Source organism: Saccostrea echinata, unplaced genomic scaffold (assembly GCF_033153115.1).
Source record: "Saccostrea echinata isolate AGI-Se365-2 ecotype Australia unplaced genomic scaffold, CSIRO_AGI_Sech_v1 ptg000015l, whole genome shotgun sequence".
Taxonomy (NCBI): Eukaryota; Metazoa; Mollusca; class Bivalvia; order Ostreida; family Ostreidae; genus Saccostrea; species Saccostrea echinata.
In genome coordinates this window covers 10890160-10916212 of record NW_026889764.1, presented here as the reverse complement: position 1 = coordinate 10916212, position 26053 = coordinate 10890160, and the positions used below count along the sequence as shown (strand labels likewise).

General features: G+C 33.7%; 2 protein-coding genes and 1 non-coding gene across 3 annotated transcripts; 2 read left to right on the top strand and 1 right to left on the bottom strand.

The window, feature by feature from the left end:
- Positions 1–2436: 2436 nt before the first annotated feature.
- LOC133187865 (zinc finger MYND domain-containing protein 10-like) lies at positions 2437–14673 on the bottom strand. Its single transcript, XM_061323258.1, has 13 exons — positions 14503–14673; positions 13089–13197; positions 12778–12891; positions 12141–12274; positions 8351–8432; positions 7460–7548; positions 7230–7330; positions 6957–7039; positions 6647–6736; positions 5082–5207; positions 4769–4890; positions 3033–3158; positions 2437–2825 (listed from the first exon to the last, which is right to left on the bottom strand). The coding sequence occupies exons 1-13, from the start codon at positions 14598–14600 to the stop codon at positions 2738–2740; spliced, it is 1362 nt and encodes a 453-aa protein (XP_061179242.1). The 5' UTR covers positions 14601–14673; the 3' UTR covers positions 2437–2737.
- Positions 14674–14964: 291 nt separating this feature from the next.
- LOC133188097 (U11 spliceosomal RNA) lies at positions 14965–15095 on the top strand. The gene has a single exon (XR_009721279.1). It is a non-coding gene; the product is annotated as a U11 spliceosomal RNA (small nuclear RNA).
- A 2288-nt stretch (positions 15096–17383) lies between these two features.
- Positions 17384–26032, top strand: LOC133187864 (adipocyte plasma membrane-associated protein-like). Its single transcript, XM_061323257.1, has 9 exons — positions 17384–17632; positions 17817–17909; positions 18687–18808; positions 19654–19752; positions 20486–20644; positions 22106–22218; positions 23217–23377; positions 23881–24082; positions 25604–26032. Exons 1-9 carry the CDS (start codon positions 17604–17606, stop codon positions 25814–25816), a joined length of 1191 nt encoding a protein of 396 aa, XP_061179241.1. The 5' UTR covers positions 17384–17603; the 3' UTR covers positions 25817–26032.
- The last annotated feature ends 21 nt before the right edge of the window (positions 26033–26053 follow it).

Genomic DNA, 26053 nt, shown 5'->3' with positions numbered 1-26053 from the left:
TTAGGAAAATCATTATATCATTGGTGATAATCTGTAGATGAACAATATAAGGTTTGAGAATTTTCATATTCACCCTTTAGGCAAGTGGATTTTTTTTCTTTCTGGTTGTTGTTGTTTAACAATAACATGATTTCCAGGACTCTTTTTACATTTTTTTCGCAGTTTAGAACATGATTAGATATGCAATAAATTTAATTGGGGACCGAGATTGTGCTACGTTCTTAACTTAACATTTTATTCTTAATTTGATACATAATGTTTATTAATGTGATTTATGGAATAATTATTTTTCTTCTTCACCATTTACTCTGGTACAAAAAAGAAGAAGATGGGAGAACAAAGTGTGGTAAATGCCTATGGCTTCAAACGTATAATCAAATTCAAATTGTGAACTAAGTATTTAGAACAAAATCTTATTAATATTATTCAAAGGTATGAAATTGGAAAAAAAGATTTAAGGATTTTTGAGAATTGAACCCAAATAATGAAAATTCTGAGTATCATTTTTTTTCTTAGAGACTGACACTTTTTTTCTTTTGTTGAAAAAGAGTTCTGGAAATCATGTCATAAAGTGTCCAAACTCGAAAATCCTAACTCCTGTGTGTGTGTGTGTGGGGGGGGGGGGGGCTTTCTCTTAATTATTTGGAACAATTTTTTTTAAATGCTGGAATTTCCCAGTGCTCGACCTTACAGCAACAGAAAGTGTGTGTGTGGGGGGGGGGGGGGGTGGGGGTACTAGCATCTAAATCAAAATTTACTACAACAAAAGACTTTACTCAGAAAAAATGGAAAGGGGGGGGGGGTGGCCGCCCTGCGTTCTACGGGCCTGGTAATTACTAAATGATGTATACTTGCTTCACAAACCCATCCAGAAGTAAGGACCCAGTTTGCTTATGAATAGTTTTACTTCATACCTCATTGGCATGGATTTTATGATATTTGTTAGGTCAAGTTTTCAAAGGACTATATTCAATAATGACAAGTATCTTCCCCCGAAATCAAACTTTGATGGAGAAATCTATCATTATGTTCTAAACCAGGGGGGTATCCCCAGGCTTGAAAGCATTGCTTATTTTCATCAGCCATGACACCATTTGATAGATATGACGTCAAGAAGTTGATGTAAATTCAAAATGTCAATGATTTTGAGAGAAAAAAGTGCATTTTAGGCCAAAATAAAAAATAACTTTGTTTCCCCTAACGCGACCGACCCAATTAAATCCGGCCGACTGAAAAGTTTTTTAAAGAAGATTATTCAAATATTTTTTTTTAAGTTTATCAACTTTTATAAAATACAATTTCAGCAAAACCCGTTCTTACCAGAAAATCAGAATGTATTTTCAAAGCTGCTGTCAGGAAAAAAAATTATTTACCTACCTACCTACCCAACTTCAGAATTTAGGGTCGGGTTAGGGGAAACAAAGATATTTTTAATGATGGCCTTACGTCGATGTTTTGATTAAAAGTCTTGTAGTATAAGGTGTAGAATAATATCAATAAAATATGTGAATATTGTTCTGGGGCAAGCTGCACTTTGTAAATTCTATATTTACAATTGAACAAATTTTGTCCATTTTGTCCTTTTCCTTAAAAATATCAGAAAATCTAAATAGTTTGTGATGTTACAGAAACAAGATTTAACGATGCTGTGAAATCACCAATTTTCGTGGGTGTTAATTTTCATTGTTTTCATAGTTTGAAGAGACCCACAAATTTATGTCCCCATGAAATATAAAATTTTCATCCTGCAGTATTATGTTTCTCCTGTAACCACAAAATTAATTCCCCTCGAACCAATAATTTGTCCTCAAACCATGAAAATTTGACTCCATGAAAATAAGTGATTTAACAGTAATTTAATTCCAAACTTTAACATTTTTTGCCAATTAAGATTTTTCATACAATATATACAATTGTGTACATTTCAATAGATTTTCAAAATTTTGCTATTACCAGGACAAAAATATGCTTTTACCGTATAGAGTTCTTTGTAAAAGAAAAAAAAAAGAAAAGAAAAAAAAGAAAGAAAAAAAGAAAAAAAAAGAAAAAAAAAAGAAGAAAATTTATCATGCAACTTGGGGTATTAAAAGAACCTCACCCCTCTAACAAAATAATAATGAAAAAAATAAAAATAAAAAAAGGAGGATATGCAATGTCAGGTACTTAAGTCTACAATACATGAATATCATCAGTACTGCATATAAATTTAACTAACTCTGAATTAGAAAATTGGATTAAAAACCTACTTTTACATTAAAAATAAAAAATAAAAAAAAATCCTTTCAACTGAAAGATGGATAGAATTTCATTCTTTGAATGGTTTCAATGAATGAACTTTTCCAATTATAACATGTAGGTTTATCAGTTTACAGGTATGGATTCACTAATTTTATTTTCAATAAATTAATACATATCAAATAACATTTCACAATCAACTTTACTCTGTAAGCATTAAAAAAAACAAACATCAGGTCTCTTATGATATGTCTCTCATTTGGGATTTATAAATAAATCTTTAATGAATGAAATTTAAAATATCCACATAAAATAATCAAATAAATGTTTACAAAATGGAGAGGTACACAGAGGTACATGTAGTCATAGGCTTCTCTGAAATGCTTTTAAATCAATGCAAGATGCTTGATTGTCAATCTGAAAGTAACATGACGGAAACATTAAGTTGCCTTCACAGAATGAGTTATCCCCCTTGTTTATGAAGTTTGGCCTCATAGTCCTATTATCCATTGGCCTTCACTGAATCATTAGCTTCTACAATCAGATCACAAGCTTTCTTGTGCTTTTTCCAATGAGAAACTTGACACTCCCTGAAATATGAAAGTTCAGTTTTAATGAAGAAACCACTTCCTTTCATATTGCCAATAAGCCAAATGCCTGCAGATTCAAATAATCAAATGTATCTAAAAAAATATATTCTATACATCAGGAAAACTGAAAAGGATGAAAATGTTCAAAAGACAAAAACAGATTTTGTACAAAACTATATAATAAAATTTTCACATATAATGGCTTACCTCCTGCAGTACCATTCGTTCTGACAGCGTGAACATCTTTTGGTGGCATCAGCTCCACATACAGCACATTTGGGAGGGTCTGTCAGTAATCCCTCCAACACATCAAAGTTATATGTGTCTGCCCATCTACAGGTGAAAGACAGATGTTTGATATACAATGGAATAGACATCACTCACATCTTTAAATACAGTCTCAAGTATAAAGGACTTATGCAAGGTATCAAGAAGCAAACTTAATTAATCCGATATTATGAATGAACTCACCAAATTTGCAAATAGTATATTAAACTTAACCTTTATCATGCATTTAAGGTTATTTTTAAAAATTTATCGATCTTATAAGAGTGCATGGTAACGTCAACATCTTTCAATAAATTTATTTTTTGGTTTTGGGGAGTCTTAACGAGGCCCAGTCTAATTATTTCTACCCTAGAGATTTTGATAAATTTTCTTAAATTAATTTTTAGTATTATATTTATTGTTTTATTTTAATAAGATTAAAAAAATCGAATGTTTACCATCTGGATTTCTTAGGGGGCCATCTCAAAAGTTGTCAAATTTTACTATTGGACCCTATGGGAATTTGTTGGAAAAGCACCAAATTATCACATTTTTCCATATTTTTTGTATTTCTGCCCTAGAGATTTCTTTTTGAGCCAAGTACATGAAAGTTATTGTAAAACGTCACCAAGGTGAGAAATTTCAAAAAAGTTGACAATCTAGGTTGGCGTAGGAATTATTACAAAGTTTATTTTTTCAATGCCCCTCTAAAATTGCCATATTGCGGTATATGTATAATTATATCAGTGCAGATGAATTATCGGCGCAGATGAATTATTTTGGTAAAAAATAGCAATGTTTAGATTGCTAGTATGTTTCTTTTGATGTTTTGTCAACAGTTTTTAGTAAAATATCCATGGACGTCTTGAATATGCAAGTGAGTCATGTGTCATTCTTCAGCGTCATCGATGCTTACAAAATCGGAAAACAGTTACGTCGTTAGAGCCATTTCAGCATTTTTTCCTAATTATCGTTGTAAAAGCACAATTTCAGACACATAGGTGTTACAGATAATGTTAATTTTGTATTAAAATCACAATGTTTGGGAAATGTGTAATGTCGCAAATATGACTGCGTGAAATTATAAAAGCTGCGCAAAGTCATCGCACTCGAATTAGACTAGGCCTCGTTAATATCACATGAAGGGTACCTGCTCATACTTCTCATTAGGGAATGAGCATCACTTCCAAAATAGCTCATTAATAAGCTCTTGACCTTTTGGTCATATGGCATAAATCAAAAGTTTTAATCTCTGTAATTCTTTTACCTTTGTCTCTACAAAACTGTTTTGTGTGTTAATTTGTAGATAAGTACTCATGACCTAAGTCCTCACATCACAGTTTTAAGTGTTATTGTGACCTATATTATTGCTGAAATCACTGACATCCAGACATCACTGTTATGTGTTAAATTATTGTTGTAGATAGATACTTGTGAACTAAGCCCCAACATTTACAGATATTGATTATGTTGAAAGGTACTTAGGACCTAAACTTTAACATCAAAATCTAAGGTGTTATTTTCAGATAGGTACCTACATAGTTTTGACTTGTTTTCTACTTAAATTAACATTTTTTGGCTGGAACTTTGACATCACTGCTTGAGTTTGTATTGTTGTATATACTGATGTCCTATTATCTGAGCCTTGGAATTGCTTTACTTTACCAGATAGTTACCTTTTGGCCTGGGCCCTGACATCACTGTCTGAAGGGTTAAAGAAAGTCTGGGACTGTTTCTTAGCAATCTTCTTCCATTTTCCTTTATTGTCATTCAATATTTTCTCTTTGATCTCTGGCACCTGTGATAAAATGCAGTCAATTTAAATGCATATAATAAAGAAAATACACATTGAAGACAATTTAAATCTGCTTTCTAGATAAAGTCAGACGAAGCATATGTATGCAGATAAACATAATGTCTGTTTTTCCATAACAAAATTCATTTAGTCACTAGGAACTGACCCATATGATGTATTAAGCATAACGATACCTGTTCCAGGATAAGTTCTCTAGCAGGGGCAGGAGGTTCCATCATGGACAGGTGCTCCAGATACCTCTGCATCTCAACCAAGATTGGAAGCTGGTCCAGCATCACCTCAGTCAAATGGGACCTTAACTTTTAACATAATTTATAACCTCAGTCAAATGGAATCTCAACTTTTAACATAAAATATAACCTCAGTCAAATGGGACCTCAACTTTTAACATAAAATATACCCTCATCAAATGAGACCTCAACTTTCTTAACCATCCTATCCTATTGTGTCCTATCTTGTGTGAACCCTATCCTATCATGTCCTATCTTGTGTGAACCCTATCCTAACATGTCCTATCTTGTGTGAACCCTATCCTATCATGTCCTATCTTGTGTGTGAACCCTATCCTAACATATCCTATCTTGTGTGTGAACCCTATCCTAACATGTTCTATCTTGTGTGTGAACCCTATCCTATCATGTCCTATCTTGTGTGAACCCTATCCTAACATTTCCTATCTTGTGTGAGCCCTATCCTAACATGCCCTATTTTGTGTTAACCCTATCCTATCATGTCCTATCTTGTGTGAACCCTAACATGTCCTATCTTGTGTGAACCCTATCCTAACATGTTCTATCTTGTGTGTGAACCCTATCCTATCATGTCCTATCTTGTGTGAACCCTATCCTAACATGACCTATCTTGTGTGAACCCTATCCTAACATTTCCTATCTTGTGTGAGCCCTATCCTAACATGCCTTATTTTGTGTTAACCCTATCCTATCATGTCCTATCTTGTGTGAACCCTAACATGTCCTATCTTGTGTGTGAACCCTATCCTATCATGTTCTATCTTGTGTGTGAACCCTAACCTAACATGTCCTATCTTATGTGAACCCTATCCTATTGTGTCTTATCTTGTGTGAACCCTATCCTATTGTGTGTGTATTCTATAATTTTTTCCATAAAATTTATCCTATCCTTGATCAGTATTTATTACATTTATCAGTTATCCAAGATATGTCTTTCATTTTTTATTGTTGTTGTGAAGGACCTCTCACACAGGTCTTCTTCTCTTTTCAGGAGAGGAAAGCATTGTCATCCTTGGCTAGCAAGGATGGGTTTAATTTTATGAAGTGAATGTATTCTTATTCTATCATCTCAAGAATAACATTGCGGGTACTGAATAAAAATGCGACAAGCATCAGTCATGTACACTTAAGATTTCTGATATAAACACATATAAAGGAAGGAGAACTGGGCCCCGTTTTACTAAAGAACTTACGACTAAGACCAAAATGTAATTTTGCAAATAAATCTCAGTTTTAAATTAATTTTGAAATCTTTATTATCTTTTTAAACAAATTTCTGGAGGATAAATTTATGCATACAATTTTAAAACAGAATTATGTATTTTGCAAGATTTGACAAGCACAACTAAAGTTTTTAGTCTTAGTCGTAAGTTCTTCTGTAAAACGAGCCCCTGGATTTGTGAATTTGTTTTGCATTTTGGAGGCTAATCAGTTCATATATTATTTACAATAGTTTAACAGATTTTGCCTTTCAGTTACAAGTGTACCTTGAGGATGGTGTTTTTCCTGTGGGTATTCAGGTCATACTTCTGTTGACATTTACCATTCATTAGCAGTGTGTACAAGGCCAACCAAATCTACAACAGGCAGAAAAAATATTTCAGTATTTCAGATCCAAGTCTGGGTAAAAAAATTGTATTTGTAGCAATTGTCTCTTTTCATATGCTTTTTTTTTTTTTTTTTTAAATTCAACGTTTTATACGTTAATTTGAATTTTTTTTTATAAACTTGGGCTCTGTTTAAAAATTATCAAAGTTGTTAATAAGTTGAGTGATGTCTCTAGGAAGACGACATTACCTGCCCTTCTATCTTTGTGATTTTCATGCTCTCTTCAAAGTTTAATTCCTGCCACTTACTGTCAATGAATTTGAAAATTTTTCCTACAGAGAAACGAAAAACCCATTCTTTTTATCAATTTCATCGTTTAATCAATTCTTAAAGTTTTAAAAGCATATGAATTTTAGAACTTCAAAAATGAAGTTATTTAATAAATTTTCCATACCCGATCAACCAAAGAGTTTGTCAAATAAAATTTATTATTTTATCCGATAACTTTGTACAATAGATTACCATTTTTCCTCCTTGTCCAAGGTGGGGATTCCGCTAGTTGAACTAACAGAATAGGAATGTCCAATGTATTTAACATCCTGGTCATTACACTTAATGGCAAGCTAAAAATAAATTATTACAATTGATTCATACATGTCTTTGATATGGTGAAGATTGACATCATTTTTCTTACACTGTGGCAGTAAAAGAACAGTTACACATTACTATAAATAATTAAGCTGTTTATTTACCTCTCTATACTGTCTGTTATGTACCGCAGAAGAGAAATCACTTTGATACAAATTTCAAAATTTAATTTCTTCTCCTGTTTCTGTAACTCCTGTAACACAAATGTTAACTGTGAATCCATACATGTTATATCAATTAGTTTTATTTAAAAAAAATCAAATTGTACAAATAATTTTCTGATTAAATACAATTGTACTGGCTTCAGTAATAAGCTGTGGAAAAGGAAACATTACTGCTGTGTACTCTAGTCCTTTATGCATACATTTACAAAGGTTATTTGTAAGGACTGGTCACATTATTAGTTGTTACCACCAAGTTTTTGAAGTCTTGCTGTCATTCTACCATGTTACCATTCTGTAACCACTTTGTATTTCTGAAGACTTACTGCTTCCTTACCACTGAGTTGCTCAGGACTTACTGCCACATAACCACTGTGACATTCTGAAGTATAACCACTCTCTTAACAATGATTTTCTAAGTACTACTGCCTAATTACCACTGTGAGTTTCTTAGGACTTACAACGATATTACCACTGTGAGTTTTTAGAACTAACCATTTAATTAATAAGTTTCTGAGGACTTACCACTATTACAACTGTGAGTTTCTGAGGACTGACCACTTTCTTAAAAAGGAGTTTCTGATAACTTACCACCTTGTTACCATTTTGAGTGTCTGAGGACTAACCACTTTTTAACAATTAGTTTCTGAGGACTAACACCATGTTACTTAACACTAAATGATTCTGGTGACATACCACTTTGTTTCCACTGTTAATTTCTGAGGACTTACCATGTTTTTAACAATGAGTTTCTAAAGAATTACACCATGTTACCATTATTAAGAGTTTCTGAGGACTAACTGCTTTATTAACAAGGAATTTCTGAAGACTTACTTCCATGTTACCACCATGAGTTTCTGCTGATAGTGTGGGATCATTAGGTTCATCCTCATCATCCTCTTCTGCACTCTCAGACCTAAATAGAATTAGAACATCAAAAACAAAAATAGAGATAGGTCTGTTGTACAAAAATGCCTCTCCCATGGCTACATAAACACAGAGTAAGAAAATGCAAAGGCAAGATCAGCAATAAGGTCAAGGCTAGAATTTTTTTTTTTTTGGGGGGGGGGGGGGCACCAAATTGTGTCTGTAAGTAAAGCTATATTTAGTTATTAGTTACTGTGAAATCACTAATTTCATGGGGGTTTAATTTTTCTTGTTTTGAGGTATGTATGAAGAGACCCATGAATTCATGTCCACCACGAAATGTAAATGTAAAATTTTATATACCGGTACACATTACTAAACAATTCTTCATCCAAAAAATCAAGTCCCCACATACGAATAATTTTTCTTCAAACCACAAAAATTTGACTTAACAAAAATATGTGATTTAACAGTATTCAACAAAAATTGATTCAATATATGGAAATATGAAATCAATGTCCATTGATTCAATCTGTATAGTAAATGAAGCTTGACAAACAGTGATTTTAGACTGCACAAAAAAAGTGATACATATGTACCTAGTGACTAGTATTTTAGCTTCTAGTTGATCAAATCAGGGATAAATACATGGCCATTAGTTATTTTAGCTTCTAGCTCATCAAATCAGGTATACATACCTGGCCACTAGTTGTGTGAGTCTCCTATAGCAGAAGTCAATCAAATCAGGTATATTTGAGCTTTATATAGCAGTAGTCAATTAGATCAGGTACATACGTACCTGGCCACCAGTTGTGTAAGTCTTCTATAGCAGTAGTCAATCAAATCAGGTATATATATACATACCTGGCCACTAGTTTTGTGAGCCTTCTATAGCAGAAGTCAATCAGATCAGGTATATACATAAGTGGCCACTAGTTGTGTGAGTCTTCTATAGCAGTATTCAATCAGGTCAGGTATACATACCTGGTCACTAGTTGTGTGAGTCTTCTATAGGGGTAGTCAGTCAGGTCAGGTATACATACCTTGCCACTAGTTGTGTGAGTCTTCTATAGGAGTATTCAATCAGATTAGGTATACATACCTGGTCACTAGTTGTGTGAGTCTTCTATAGGGGTAGTCAGTCAGGTCAGGTATACATACCTGGTCACTAGTTGTGTGAGTCTTCTATAGCAGTATTCAATCAGGTCAGGTATACATACCTGGCCACTAGTTGTGTGAGTCTTCTATAGGAGTATTCAATCAGATTAGGTATACATACCTGGTCACTAGTTGTGTGAGTCTTCTATAGGGGTAGTCAGTCAGGTCAGGTATACATACCTGGCCACTAGTTGTGTGAGTCTTCTATAGCAGTATTCAATCAGGTCAGGTATACATACCTGGCCACTAGTTGTGTGAGTCTTCTATAGGAGTATTCAATCAGATTGGGTATACATACCTGGTCACTAGTTGTGTGAGTCTTCTATAGGGGTAGTCAGTCAGGTCAGGTATACATACCTGGCCACTAGTTGTGTGAGTCTTCTATAGGAGTATTCAATCAGATTAGGTATACATACCTGGTCACTAGTTGTGTGAGTCTTCTATAGGGGTATCACATCAGGAGTATTCAATCAGATTAGGTATACATACCTGGTCACTAGTTGTGTGAGTCTTCTATAGGGGTAGTCAGTCAGGTCAGGTATACATACCTGGTCACTAGTTGTGTGAGTCTTCTATAGCAGTATTCAATCAGGTCAGGTATACATACCTGGCCACTAGTTGTGTGAGTCTTCTATAGGAGTATTCAATCAGATTAGGTATACATACCTGGTCACTAGTTGTGTGAGTCTTCTATAGGGGTAGTCAGTCAGGTCAGGTATACATACCTGGCCACTAGTTGTGTGAGTCTTCTATAGCAGTATTCAATCAGGTCAGGTATACATACCTGGCCACTAGTTGTGTGAGTCTTCTATAGGAGTAGTCAATCAGATCAGGTATACATACCTGGTCACTAGTTGTGTGAGTCTTCTATAGGGGTAGTCAGTCAGGTCAGGTATACATACCTGGTCACTAGTTGTGTGAGTCTTCTATAGGAGTATTCAATCAGATTAGGTATACATACCTGGTCACTAGTTGTGTGAGTCTTCTATAGGGGTAGTCAGTCAGGTCAGGTATACATACCTGGTCACTAGTTGTGCAAGTCTTCTATAGCAGTAGTCAATCAAGTCAGGTATACATACCTTGCCACTAGTTGTGTAAGTCTTCTATAGCAGTAGTACATCAGATCAGGTATACGTACCTGGCCACTAATTGTGTGAGTTTTCTATAGCAGTAGTACATCAGATCAGGTATACATACCTGGCCACTAGTTGTGTAAGTCTTGTATAGCAGTAGTCAATTAGATCAGGTATACATACCTGGCCACTAGTTGTGTGAGTCTTCTATAGGAGTAGTACATCAGATCAGATATACATACCTGGCCACTAGTTGTGTAAGTCTTCCATATCAGTAGTACATCAGATCAGGTATACATACCTGGCCACTAGTTGTGTGAGTCTTCTATAGGAGTAGTCAATCAGATTAGGTATACATACCTGGTCACTAGTTGTGTAAGTCTTCTATAGGGATAGTCAATCAGGTCAGGTATACATACCTGGCCACTAGTTGTGTGAGTCTTCTATAGGGATAGTCAATCAGGTCAGGTATACATACCTGGCCACTAGTTGTGTAAGTCTTCTATAGCAGTAGTCAATCAGGTCAGGTATACATACCTGGCCACTAGTTGTGTGAGTCTTCTATAGGAGTAGTCAATCAGATCAGGTATACATACCTGGTCACTAGTTGTGTGAGTCTTCTATAGGGGTAGTCAGTCAGGTCAGGTATACATACCTGGTCACTAGTTGTGCAAGTCTTCTATAGCAGTAGTCAATCAAGTCAGGTATACATACCTTGCCACTAGTTGTGTAAGTCTTCTATAGCAGTAGTCAATCAGGTCAGGTATACATACCTGGCCACTAGTTGTGTGAGTCTTCTATAGGAGTAGTCAATCAAGTCAGGTATACATACCTGGCCACTAGTTGTGTGAGTCTTCTATAGCAGTGGTCAATGAGGTCAGGTATACATACCTGGCCACTAGTTGTGTAAGTCTTCTATAGCAGTAGTCAATCGGGTCAGGTATACATACCTGGCCACTAGTTGTGTAAGTCTTCTATAGCAGTAATACGTCAGATCAGGTATACATACCTGGCCACTAGTTGTGTGAGTCTTCTATAGCAGTATTCAATCAGATTAGGTATACATACCTGGTCACTAGTTGTGTGAGTCTTCTATAGGGGTAGTCAATCAGGTCAGGTATACATACCTGGTCACTAGTTGTGTGAGTCATCTATAGGAGTAGTCAATCAAGTCAGGTATACATACCTGGTCACTAGTTGTGTGAGTCTTCTATAGCAGTATTCAATCAGGTCAGGTATACATACCTGGCCACTAGTTGTGTGAGTCTTCTATAGGAGTAGTCAATCAAGTCAGGTATACATACCTGGCCACTAGTTGTGTGAGTCTTCTATAGGGGTAGTCAGTCAGGTCAGGTATACATACCTGGCCACTAGTTGTGTGAGTCTTCTATAGGAGTAGTCAATCAAGTCAGGTATACATACCTAGTCACTAGTTGTGTAAGTCTTCTATAGCAGTAGTCAATCAGGTCAGGTATACGTACCTGGCCACTAATTGTGTGAGTCGTCTATAGCAATAGTCTACATACCTGGCCACTAGTTGTGTGAGTCTTCTATAGCAGTAGTCAATCAAGTCAGGTATACAGTCCTCTGCTGCTTCACAAGTCTCGCGGTAAAACATGGTGGTCTCCAAAAGATTCACAACTGTCGCTTCATGATAAAGCTACAAAAAATGCCTAATTTAGATTTTCTTGCTAACAAAGATAACCTTTATGACTTGTATGAATAGATACTAGGTTTAATATGAATGAATTTAAAAAATACAAGATGCATATACTGTATACAGGGAAATTTTTGCACCTGTTTTATTTTCGCCGCTTTCACCCTCTTCACAAGTGGGTGAATATAAAATGGGAAGGATTCATGGATGAAAGCAGTAACTGTGTATGTGGGAATTTAAAATCGGCAAAATGGTTTGTATGTCTGATGAGGCAAAAAATACACAGATTTAAAACAATCTTCAGTTATAATTTTTGAGGAATGAAAATTTCTTTAATTGAAAATGAGTTTCACTTAGTCCCTTAGACCTTTAACAATTAAAACTAGAAGCAAAGTATATATTTTCTATCATCCTTAATCCGTCAGAGTCCATTTCTAACGTCGAACAACAAATAACTTAAAAATTGTGTTCCACCCGACTGACAAAGAGTTTTACACTAGACATACCACCATATATAAGGGGAATGTTGTCCTTGGATTGAAGTTCATGTCGACAAGCTCTGGGAAAATCTTTTCTTTCCAAACTTCTGTTAATATCAGATCATGGACCACAACATCTACCTAACAAAACAAAATGTGTAAGATTAAGAAGAAAACAAAAGACCAAATGAAAATTTGATTTATCTTTCTTTCTATACTTCATAAAATTGAATTGTATACTTGTACACTTATAATTTTTTTTGGCCATGCTTATTAATTGTTCATTCATCTTTTCAGCCTGAATATCAGAATTGGTTTAGGATTTTTGATACACTTACTTTGCCACAAGAGATAAGAAAATCCTTAATGAATTCATCCTCCTGAGCTGTTGCATTAACTACAGCCTGCATGTTCAGTTTTTCCATGTTCTCATGTTGTCTACCCCATCTGTAAGATATGTACAATATTCATAATGCAGATTATCTTTGAACAGTCATCCCACTGGCACCTAATTTTTATCTTTTTATCAATGAGCCTAGTTGCAAAAAAAAAAAAAAAAAAAAAAAAAAAAAAAAAAAAAAAACCTACGTAGGATTTTTTTTTTATTTTTGTGATCTAGGGCTTGATTAGCAACTTATTGATAAAAAACCCAAATTGATAATCTCTGTGATATTCGCTGAAACTAAATATTTTGTATTGACGTTTTGAATTAACGTAGAAATGTCAGTACAATTTGTTTTAGTTTCACTGAAACTAAAAATTTTGAACTGAAGTTTCAAAGTAAAGTACAAAGGTCAGTACATTTGTATTTAGTTTCGACGAATCTCACGGAGATTAATTAAGAAGAACAGAAAATGCAAGTTATTACGAAAGGATCCAAGTCATGGCCCTTACATGTAAACAGGTCCAGCACAATCTCTTGATTTAGCTATATAGCTTGAAAAAGCTATATAGCTTTATTAAGCTATTCAGAATAGCTTGATTTAGCTATTTTATCACACTTTTTTCTTAAATGTGTTATTTTCTCAGCATGCACAAAAAGTCGCACCTTGGTGCAGTGATAATATTCAACCTTGAACTTTTCTGAAAATAATGCATGTAAAAATCACTCATCAAATTACGTCTCCTTAAGAGACTTTGTACTCAAAGTTCTAAAAGTTTTGGGGCTATATAAAGCAATTGATACAGTTACTTCTTCATTGAAATTAAAAAAGATGCCAATTATGGTCAACAAGATAATTGATTGGTAATAATTCAGTACAATGAGAAGCAATCATACTTATCCACACCTCAACGCACACAAGGTGGTCTACAGTTACTCAAACAATGGAAATTCATCTTTTGCTTAAAAGTATTCAAATGTTAGAACCATCTTTGAATTAGGTTGTTGTTTTGATAGCCCATAGTACATATATGAATAGTCAAATACTTGCGACTTTTTGTCTATTTCTTACAAAACACATTTTTCTGAAAAACTGCACATAAATAGCTTTATCAAGCTATTTTGAATAGGTTAATAAAGCTATATAGCTTTTTCAAGCTATATAGCTAAATCAAGAGATTGTGCTGGACCTGGTAAACCGATCCACATCAGTTCCAATGGAAAAGATAGTGCTAAATGTTACAGAATAGAAAGAATGTAACAGGCCAGAACATAGCTCACATCTAGACTCTCAGATTCATAGAGGTGTTCCAACACCTAGAAAAAAAATTATCAGCGTCTATGACAACGCCGAATTTTTTTTAACTTACTCTCTTCCTCCGACATCTTTTATCCCAAATTTCACAAGATGTTCTACGTAAGCTTCTGCTTCGACAGACAGTAGGACTTGTGTACCATCCGAATTCATGCTTAGTATCTAAAATTCTTGAACATTCCAACCTAAACAAATTCCAACAACCAACGTGCGAGTTCTTGTTGTAAACTTCCTGTCGAATTTGAATCTCGAACCCGAACTTTTTCAGAGTAAACACAAATATTTCTCTCCCTTATGTTTAGAAATGAAATATAATAAATTGAAATTTATATCATAACTGTTTTTATAATGTCAAATTTTAATTTTCGTTTAATATTATCATTCCGCTTAATATTTAATTAATGAATTTTATTTGATAATCATTTCAAGGAAGATAAAATTTTATAGTCTTTAAGAAAAATACTTGAAAGGTGTAAAATATAAATTTGGCCACGTCACATTTTGCTTTATTTATAAATAAAAGGGCCTTTGTCGTGAGTGACACATGGAGTCCGTGAGGATTTCGTGCGGAATCGCTATCAAGAGATTTCGGAGGCACAATTTGTGGCGCACGGTGGCAGTTAGTGCTCATACTGGCCTGACGCCCCACCGAACAATAAAACATGTAGTAGTTTTCTTATTCTCAGCATACAAATCCTACCAATGCGATTTGTATAAAAATAGTATATTTGGATTGAGAACATTGAATATATGACCCCACTTTTTTCCTAGTTTATTCTTTTTCTCTCGATTTGGTATGGGAATTTTCATTGAAAGACCGGTTGTCCTGCTCCTCACCACTTTTTACTGAAGTACGATGAAACCGTCACACGTTAATATATCATAAAACATTTTTTTTTAAAGAAAGGAAGGTTGCTTCCTAACACCCCCCCCCCAATAGGATTGTTGAGTTGGGCCAGTACCCCCTTTTTTCTTTCTTTCTTTCTTTTTTTTCTGAAATTCTTTGCTTGTCCATCATGTTCTGGCTAGACCCCCCCTTTTCTACTTAAAAAAGAAAAAGAAAAGATGTACGTCTTCTGGACACTGAAGTTAATGTTTTGAACACGATTTTCAAGAGAAAAATGAATAACCATACTTGACAATAATGCTTATGTGAAGAACAAATTCTCTATTTTTTTAACTTATTATTTACACGATTTTTACTTATTTCTTTCGTATTTTAGTTAGGTTTGGTGATGGTGTGGTTGTTGGAGCGTAATTTGGCTGAGGCACAAAACTGCAAGTGTTGACAAAGGTACAAAATTTTTTTTTTCCCAAAGAAAAATGCATCAATTTGCAATTAGCATCAATAATGCAATTTTTGTTCACATTCTCTCACACATTCACACTTCCCCTCATGAATAAAGTTTTTAAACAAGAATGAAATATTCAATAAAACGAACATAATCATAAAATATTCAATTTAGTAGGTAATTTTTGATGGCGCTTTATTTTTAAAATTAATACACACACACACACAAATCCAAACAATTAAAAAAAAAGCACACACACAACAAAACAACAATATAATGCAACAGGAACCAGTCTTATTGCAAGATGTATTTCACTTAGTTTAGCTAATACTGACTATACTCTAGTTGCTCTGAATTTGATCTTAATCATTTTTGAGAATTTGCTCTCCTAATTTGCTTTCTAATCTTCACCAATCAGGCTAACAGGAATGATTTTGAACGTTATGGGGGGGGGGGGTGTCAACACTTCCAATTTGGGGATTAATTAATTGTTATTTGGCCAAAAAGGTGATCTGTTCATATCTATATCAATTGTTTCAAAAAAAGTCGTGTGAGAATTGCATATTCATTTGCATATTTCCTCTGTTTTTGTATAAATTGTACAAATGATTTTCTAAGTCGAACAAAGGATTTTAAAAATCGTACAAACGAATTTCTAAATCGTATAAACGATTTTTTTTTTAAATTCGTACAAACGATTTTCTAAATCGTTCAAACGATTTTAAAAAAATCATACAAACATACAATTACAATTACAATTCGTTTATTGACCAATTAAGGGCCCTCATGGGGCAAAAAGAAAGTACATTGTTAAAATGTATATAATGATTATGATCATACACACGAAATACAATATACATATACAAACATATTTCTAAATCGTCCTGTGCTTGTTCTTATTTTACACAAGAGACGCGTATAATCTAAACTCTCATTAGTGAAAGAATTAAGTCTAATTTTCGCTTTTTGAAGGGGAAAAAAATTTACGGGGAAAGTACCCCTCCTTAAATCCACCACGGTGTACCGACATTTCTATAGTGTGCATGTATAAAATATACAATCGTGTGAAAAGGAAAATAGTATGTACAGACACTTATTTTAAAATCATTGGAGTATTGTGCATGTAATCAGTTTTTATAGAATAACTGGTCACCCTTAAATTATTTGCTAAAATTTGAGTTCACAATGCAGTCTGAAAATGGAACAAAGTTTACACAAATGTATGACAAAATATGCTCCAGTAACTTTTTGAACTCGAATAATGCGTTTATGAAAGTAATGACTTTATACATCTTTAGAAACGATTTACAGACGTCATATAATTATACATCTTTATCCGTATAATGTGATCATCGTCATTTTTTATGAAACACTTCTTAAACCCCCAAGGGACTGCGTATCACCAGAAATTGGAGTTGATATTCGATAGGCAAAGTGACCGAGTTCGAGATTGTGTGTATTGTGATTGCTGACATGGGACAAATCATGCCCTTAGGTGACCAGACGATCTGTTGGGCACCGAAGGGGGCGCAGACAGGCCGCTAAAGAAAATATTTTTAACCACAATTAGAGTGCATGCAGTCATATACACGTGCTTTTTATAAAGTTAACGTAGTTCATCGTTCACTGGGACATTACTTTAAGTGAGAAAAGAAGATGCTTGAAGTTCAGAAAACTGAGTTGAAATATACGTTTTCATGTCATGGCAGTTTTACGTTACATAAGTTTTAAAGGGGAGGGTTGACTCGCATACCTACATACCTACTGAATATGAATAACATCGGACAGGGTGTCATAAACATTGGCCAGAGGTAATGTAAACTGCAGAAGTGGAGAGGAGGCCTAAATCTGAACTGGCCAGAAAATGATGCATCGTCTTACTTCTACCATGGGGTGAGTCTCTCTCTCTCTCTCCATTCTCTCTCTCTCTGCTGTAGAAATCATACGTACATCTTTGTAAAATAGTACTTTAACGATTGATGCTCTTCTATGTAATGTAATTCAATTAGTTATCATGTGTTAGAACATTTATTTTAATTAAAATGACTAAAACTATTACTTTTTTTTTCCCCCTTAGATTTGGGAAGACCTGGATTTTACCCTTTTTAACATTATGGTTAGCTGTTTATATTTACAACATTCCTTCTCCTATTCACCCCCGGCCTTACAGGTAGGTAGAATACTTATCTGTGTTACATTTTTCATAAAATAAAGAGATTTTGAATGAATTGATGAATTTTATATACATGTATGCCGTCCACTTTCATAACAATTATATATATAACTGGGGACAATAGGTTGATTTTCAAGGGTTGGGAGGGGGTGGGGTGGGGGTGGGAGAATTTGGAAATGAATAATATGTCCTCAAAAATGTTGGAAATAATCTTTTCCTGACTGGTGCAACTATACCCCCTTCCCCTCAGTGAAATAGAGTTCTAGAGTTTGGAAGTTTTTCCCTTTCTCTCTTTCTCTCTATTTCTTTGCTTGTTAAACTTTTTCAGTGTAGATGAAATAGATGAAAATAAATAATCTGTTCATAAATCTGTCCTTTTAGTATTGGCATGAAAAAAGGTAATCGGACTTGAAAAAATTTGCCAGCCCCCCTTTCCCCAAATCATAGGAATGACATTGTATATGAATATATTTATGAAACTTTACCTGCTCACTTAAACATACATGTATAAGTATTATAAATATATTTCCAATAAATTATATTCACTGTAAAAATTAAGATTTTAGCATACATATATGTAGATAGGAAAAAAAATCATAATTTTTAATGCAAATGCAATCAATATTTCAGAACTGACATCTATCCATAATCCATAAAACAGAGACTATAAACAAATTACAAAATAAGTTTTGTTTAGTAGGTGTATGTTGTTTTTTCTTCAAATTGGTTTCTTTTATCAAATCTAAAAGTACATAACTTCTCTGTCTTTGATAGTTATCCCAAACCTTTGCCTGAGTTAGTGGGACCATTGACAATAAATTCCTACCTTAAGAATGCAACAAGGGCATTTGAAGGGGAGGTTACTGGCCCAGAGTCATTTGCAGTAGACCCTGATGGTAAGATAAATTATTTATTGATGTGTTTTTTTTTAGCCTTGATCAAAAACTTTTAACTTATTAAGGTTCATAAACCCTCTGATCCCCTAATATAAAATGTTGCTTTAACTTTTATGATTTTCCGAACGAAATGTATTTTATAAGTAAAATACAAACAATTGTATCATAGCTTGTGGGGCAAAATTGAAAAAAAAAAGACATTTCAATTTGACAAATCTATAAAGGATTAATAGACATTTATGTCATTAGAGTTATCTCTCTTATCAGAGTATCAATGAACCTTAAAATTTAATATTGTCTTTTCTTACAATTGTTCAACACATTTTAAAGCATTTGTCAAGTATTTAAAGGTTAAGAAAGGTAATAAATTATTGATCTTTAAGGCCAAATAAAAAAATATGTGTGGTTCTGGTTACCCGACCTTCCCTATTTTATACCCCCGACCCTAAACTTTTTTTTGGCAATTTTCATATTTTTTCCGGAATTTCACCCGATTTCCATCAATGGCTCCAGTTTAAGTTTCAGTTTCAGCAATGACGGCCTCCTTGCAAAACATATTGCAAGTGTTTAATAGTGTTAAATCCAAAGCAAGCTAGCATGTAGGTGTCCCCTACCAATATTGACTAGTATATTATCACACCACATCTAAATGCCATTTGCAAAGCAGTGATAGGTATTATTTAGAAAAAATTAAGAAAATCATTTTGTTAAAAAAAAAAAAAAAAAAAAAAAAAAGAAATCCCTACCTACCTACCCTAATTTTTTTGGAAGTGTAACCGGAACCACACATATTTTTTTGTTTGGCCTAATATAGTTTTTATATTTCTCTTGATTTCCTCAATAAGGAGTCCTATACACAGGATTAGCTGATGGCAGAATTGTGGGATTCAAAGGGGAACAACTCTGGCAGGTAACCAGGACAGGAGAGTTCCACCCACAATGTGGTATGTGAAAAGCAGAAATTGACTAAAAGATTTACTAAGGGAACAAAAAATATACCTTAATACTGCTGTACATCTTAAAGTAAATTTTCAAATTTCTGAACTTAATTATTATCCTTTTGACTTTTTGTCAATAAAATATGTTCAATTCATATTTTTCAAGATCATTATTACATCTGCCATAAAATTTCGAAGAGTTAGATTATGCTTTCTAGATGAATAGCAATGGAAAATCTGGAAACAGCTGGTGAATATATTAAGCTATAAAGGGCAATTGAAAGAGGAATCCATTATTTATTGATAATAAGTTTAGAGGCTGATCAATCTGGTTAAAGATATTAATACAAAAGTTTTCCTTTAACATTAAAAAATGACCAGGATATTTGAATAATCATTGCCATAGTTTGTTTAATTATTAGTCAACTATGTCATACATTTGAAATAAGTGTATTTTTTATGAAAAATTCTGTCTGATTGTCAGTTTTGCATATACATGTATTTACAACTTAAATTTTGCCACATTGAGGACATATAACTATTACTCGTTACTATACTATACAGGGTATTTTTTTAACACCTTTGGCCAGAGATGTTTCGTATAATTCTTTGTTTTATCTTTTGAAATTGCTAAAATCAACATTTGAAGTTTTCCGATTGAAATTTTATCACGGCTCTGATGAGATTACCACCATAGTAGCTAGCAAAATTTGAATTATCATGTAATGATCTTTTGAAGGTACGTTTGAGCTTGAGCCCATCTGTGGGCGGCCTAAAGGAATGAAGATCAATATGGCAGACCCATCCCTGCCCCTTATTGTGGTGGATTCCTACAAAGGACTTTTACAGGTGGACACAAAAACTGGTGACATACAAGTCCTAATTCCAAGTACCACAGGTTGTTAAAAAAATGTAGGATGAAAATACAGTAAAACACAATTACAGCAAAGTGCCAGGGACAAACAATTTTGATTCACCAGAAACGTAATTCATTATAATATTTGATGAGTAAAAAGAGGTTTTAATCTACAGGGAATGAAAATTACTTTGCTTTAGGTGTGAATTCATTATAAGTGCATGTGTTTGCTGCAACTGTGTTTTACTGTATAATATATTATATTTTGACCAATAAAAAGAATTTATTATATAATATTTCTATCATTTTTAGCTCACCTGAGTAGGAGTGAAACGGTTCACCGCGGTATCGATGCACCGCGGTATTTTTTCTCGGTTTGATACACGGTGCAAAATCTCTAATTTTCGGTTCGGTTCATTTTTCGGTCGGGATCGTTATTCAGTCGGGTTTGGCATAAGGTATAACACGTTACTCAGTATAAATAAGTATAGAAAACGTAAATTTTTGATGACTGATAGCTTGTAAAATAATTTTTGACAGTCAAATAATTTTAATCAATTTCTTCTAGTCAATTTGCAAATAAAATTCGTAAAATATGTGACTAGATTTAGAAAAAGAAAGCATAAAACAACGTAGAATTTGTTTCCTTCTATCAAAATGTATCGTATCGAAAATAACCAAACCGAGACAAAATTATACAATACGTATCGAACCGTGAAGGAGGTGTATCGTTTCACCCCTACACCTGAGCCAAAAGCTGAAATGAGCTTTTCTGATTGAAGTGTATCAGGTGTCTGTCTGTTGTTTGTGTGTGTTGTCTGTAAACTTTCAACATTTTCAATGTTTTCTCCAGAACCATTGAACATATGTGAATAGGTTGAGGCTACAATAGGGGATCAAAGTTTTACAAGGGAGTATATAGGAAGAAATGTTTTCAAGACAAGGCCACTCTAAATCATTATTAATAGGCAAAACCTGCCAAAGTTATGTGGAATCAGTTTTGTTTTTAATTATGATCCTGGGGTTAGGGGTAGGTGGGCCAAAATCAGAGATCCAGATTTTACACAATGCATGTTTACGTGGAAAAAATCTTTCTCCAGAACAGCAGGGTCATGTTAATTGTATTGATATTGAAGCATACATTTGTACTAATGTTGAGGGGATTATTTTTTATCAACTCATACTCTCTTAGGGCTAGATTTTGTTGTCAAAATTCCTATGAAATTGAAGGGCTAGGGACATTTAAAAAAAAAATGCTGATGAAGAACAGCAGGGCCAAAATGACTCAGGTGAGCATTGTGGCTCATAGGCCTATTGTTGTATTGATGACTTTAAATTACCTATTTAATTATATATAAAACAAAGTAATTTTAAAATTGTAAAAAGTATTTTTATTCTCTACTGAGTATCATCATATCATCACAAGCAAGTATTGTGAAACACTTGTTATTCCTTACTGAAATATATGGTATTGAGTGGAGATGTTTTTTTTTTTTTTACCAGGAGTAAATGGTGAGCCATTTAAGTTCCTGAATGCTTTAGACATTACAAAGGATGGTGTCGTATACTTCACAGACTCCAGCAAAAAATGGGATAGGAGGAATTATCGATATGAGGTACCATTGAGTTTGATGTAATGATGTGTTTATTTAAACAAAATGTTTGAAATACACACCAAACAATAATGTTAATATCAATAATTCGCTTTGAACTGAACATCATGCCAGTGTATTGATTTGCTTCAAAAATGATAATAAAAGGTATCAGGTTTAAGAATCATGAGTTATTGGCCCTAGAAAGGAATTTCTGTGATAAAACAATCTGTCAATTTTTTCCTGTACAGTTATAATTAACAGATGGTCATAATTTTTGATTTTATTACATCATGAACAGTGCAGAAGGAGCTCAGTACACATTTATATGATAAAAAAATGATAAAACTTTTTCGCTGCTCTTAAAACCCATTAAGTATTCCACAACAAGTATTTTATTGGAATGATCAATAAAATTAAAGCATAAGTTTACATGTTTATAATTAAAAAAGATGTATAGTCAGCTTATTCTCTAGCAAGCTGAATGGTAATGTCAATCATTTCTGTCCCATTTCTTTTAAGGTTCATTGATATTCCAATAAGAGAGATAACTCTTAATGACATAAATGTCTATTATTCCTTTATAGATTTGTCACGATAAAATGTCTTTTTTGTTCAATTTTGTCCCACAAGCTATGATATGATTGTTTGTATTTTACTTATAAAATACATTTCTTTTCGAAAAACATAAAAGTTGAAGCAACATTTTACATGAGTGATCAGAGGGTTTATGAACCTTAAGGCTAGTTTTGATGTCCGAACTGATCTAGTTCTCCAGTTGTGTTATTCTTTTTACTAATCAAATGCCTGCTGGAACTTCAGTAAACATTTTTTTTTTATGCAAGGGCATTGATCAGAATTGAAAATAAAAATAACGTGTTTGATGGGAATTTTATCTTGCCATCCTTTAGTGGAGTGTTTAAATACATGTACTTTATATACTTTTCAGAAAGTTAAAAATAGAGAGAGAGAGTGGGAGAGAGAGAGGATGAAACATTAAGCATGAATCAGATTTTTTCTAGGTTATAGAGGTCAACAGGCAAGGCAGACTGATTCAGTACAACACAATTACCAAGGAAATCAAACTGTTGCTAGACAACCTGTACCTGGCCAATGGAGTGGCTTTATCATCAGATGAGAGCATGCTGGTCATCGCTGAAATGAGTGCTTGTCAGATACGGAGGTCAGAAAAAGTTTTTGTGGCTCCTAATTAATAGTCCCATTCTCTATCGGAGATTTTTTTTGCTATGACACGATGAATTTCAAGTCATTGACATTATTTATTTATAATGAAACAATTCCTTTGTAATATAACACCCTTGGCTATTTTAGCTAGCAAAGGGATTTTGGTTCACTCTGCTCCCATATATGGAATAAGAAAAGGGGAGCAGAGAGACTATAAAAACCCTTGACTTATGAAAATGCATAATATGTAAGCCTAATACGAAATACTAATTTCCAAAGAGGAGGAGCCCAGCAAGTAAAAGTTGGGAGGGGCAAACCATTCTCTTGCCTGTAGCATTTTATAAGTATTTTGAAACCTCCATCTAGCGCTAGCAAACATTTCTGTTGGAGGGATAAGGAATTTTGACGAGCGCTCGCAAACGTTCGCTCTGTTGAACAGGCCTCAGATATATTGAGGTCAGTTCTAGCTTAAATTGTAGGTGTGATTATTTTTTCTTTTAGATATTTCTTAAAAGGTCCAAAAGCTGGCCAGTCGGAGGTATTAACACAGAATCTACCTGGATACCCAGACAACATAAAGCTGAACAGTCGGGGGAATTTTTATCTTGGATTGGGGTCAGTCCGGTACAAAGGGGTCAGCCTTCTGGGACCATTTTTAGACCTCATAGGACCTTATCCAGCCATCAAAATATTTCTTACAAAGGTAGTTCATGTACTGCACACTGTCTCTATATAAATGTACCAGTAGTTAAGAAACCACTTCACGCTGTATACTAAAAGAGTTGTAATTCTGTTATAGAGTGATCTGCCCTTTAATCTAAATAATTCAATTTGTAATCAGTAAAGGATTCCTAACATTTTATTCAGCCAAGAAAAAATAATTAAAGCCTTTATTTGTTTGTTTTTTCCCCGTGTTAGTAAGCAACAGTAATTGTTGTCCGGGCTTGAATTTTTCCTATACGGGTTAGGGACTAGTGCCATATACTGTAAATTACATTTTATTCCTGAGAACTTTATTTTGGTGTAATTTGCGAGCCGATCTGCTTGCAAAAATTTTATTCTCGCACCCGTTTTTATCTTTAAGATTATTTACAACTCTACCATAATAAGCATGAGTGAAAACTTTGTCTTGCTTGTAAATAGCAAATAACTACAAAAATAGGTGTCACGAAAATTTAGTAACCTACAGTATTTAAATGAAATAGATACACTCAATATTTACACCTTTATATGATATGACTTTCTTGATGTCAACCCCCCCCCCTCCTTTTTTTTTTTTTATTGAATGGAGGTTCCTTAATTTAATACTAACATAATTACATGGTGGCAGTAAGAATCAACAGCTATAGAGCATGTAATGATCTGCTTAAGAAGTAAGATTCATTCTGGATACAACCAGTCTTATACCAAAACAAGTAATTCTAATGAACAAAACTAACTCCCAATGTTGGTGCCTGGTAAATTTGATTTCTTGATCCATAATTATTAATCTATAACACTAACAGATCCAGGATTCCTTAAAAGGACAAATCCCCAGAAGCTCCCAGATTTTAAGTCTTGTTTGAGATCAGTTTTATGGGTTATTGTAAACATTCTTTTCACGTACTATAAAAGCAAAAACTAACAACTAAAATATTATTTATTCATCTTTACTAAATTTGGGGTCACAAAAGGGTCCACCCCCTCTAAATCTGACAGTGTATGATAAATATTACATAATAAATTCACAACAGTGCTTGAAAGTCGGGCATTAACAAAGTACAAAAAAGTATTTAATGGAAGAAAACATTAACTATTATATGCATTATGTACAAGCATATTATACTGGAGATGTGACTTTGAACTTACAACCTTTGCTGTAATTTTTAGAGAAGACAATCAAGTTACAGTCCTAACTATAGAGTCACATGTCTGGGTTGAATTCTTTAGAGGAATCTCCCCTTCATCAAGAGTATATCAAAATTTGGACATTTTAGCAGTTTGTTTATTGATTTATAACTTCTATTTCATTTTCATGTCAGACATGAATGCTTTTGAGAGTTTTCTCTGCCCTCCTTATATTGAAATGTACCACCATCAGCATATTCATTACTGTGCAAGTACATGTAGTGTGATCTACGAGTCAAGTTTCATGAATTAGCATCATTATTGAATGTAAAAGGTACACTGCATGTACTTTAATATACATTTGTGCCTATAGGTATTAATGTACTTTGTATTTTAGATCACACCTCTAAGAGTCTTTGACATCTTTATGCCAAAACATTCCATAATATTAGAAATTGACACTGAAGGAAACATTGTTAGGAGTCTACATGATCACGGAGCCAAGGTTATCAAAGCTTCTGGGGAGGGGTTTGAATTTAACAACACCCTGTACATTGGAAGTTTCTGGACTACTTATATAGGTATGCTAAACTTGACTCTTGTGAAGTAACTTTTGTTGTAGTCTATACTATACATTTTATGGCATTCAGCAACATATGTCACACCATATTGACATGTATAAATTTTGTAATATTCATGTCCATTGCATATATGTGCCAACATTTTATTTATTTTATAAATTTCATGAAAATCATCCTCACCACTGTCACTCTAATCATCATCACGTACCAAATGGTTACTGCTTTAAATTGTATAACCAAATGTACAAGCATAATAAAATTAACGA

Bases quoted from the DNA above. Each gene is read 5' to 3' on its own strand.
- LOC133187864 (XM_061323257.1), top strand. From the start codon at position 17,604: ATGATGCATCGTCTTACTTCTACCATGGG. The intron at 17,910-18,686 runs GTAGGTAGAATA...TGTCTTTGATAG, and splicing joins ATTCACCCCCGGCCTTACAG to TTATCCCAAACCTTTGCCTG. The intron at 24,083-25,603 runs GTAGTTCATGTA...TTTGTATTTTAG, and splicing joins TCAAAATATTTCTTACAAAG to ATCACACCTCTAAGAGTCTT.
- LOC133187865 (XM_061323258.1), bottom strand. From the start codon at position 14,600: ATGAATTCGGATGGTACACAAGTCCTACTGTCTGTCGAAGCAGAAGCT. The intron at 7,549-8,350 runs GTAAGTCTTCAG...TTTGTGTTACAG, and splicing joins CTCATGGTGGTAACATGGAA to GAGTTACAGAAACAGGAGAA. The intron at 7,331-7,459 runs GTAAATAAACAG...ATTTATTTTTAG, and splicing joins ATAACAGACAGTATAGAGAG to CTTGCCATTAAGTGTAATGA.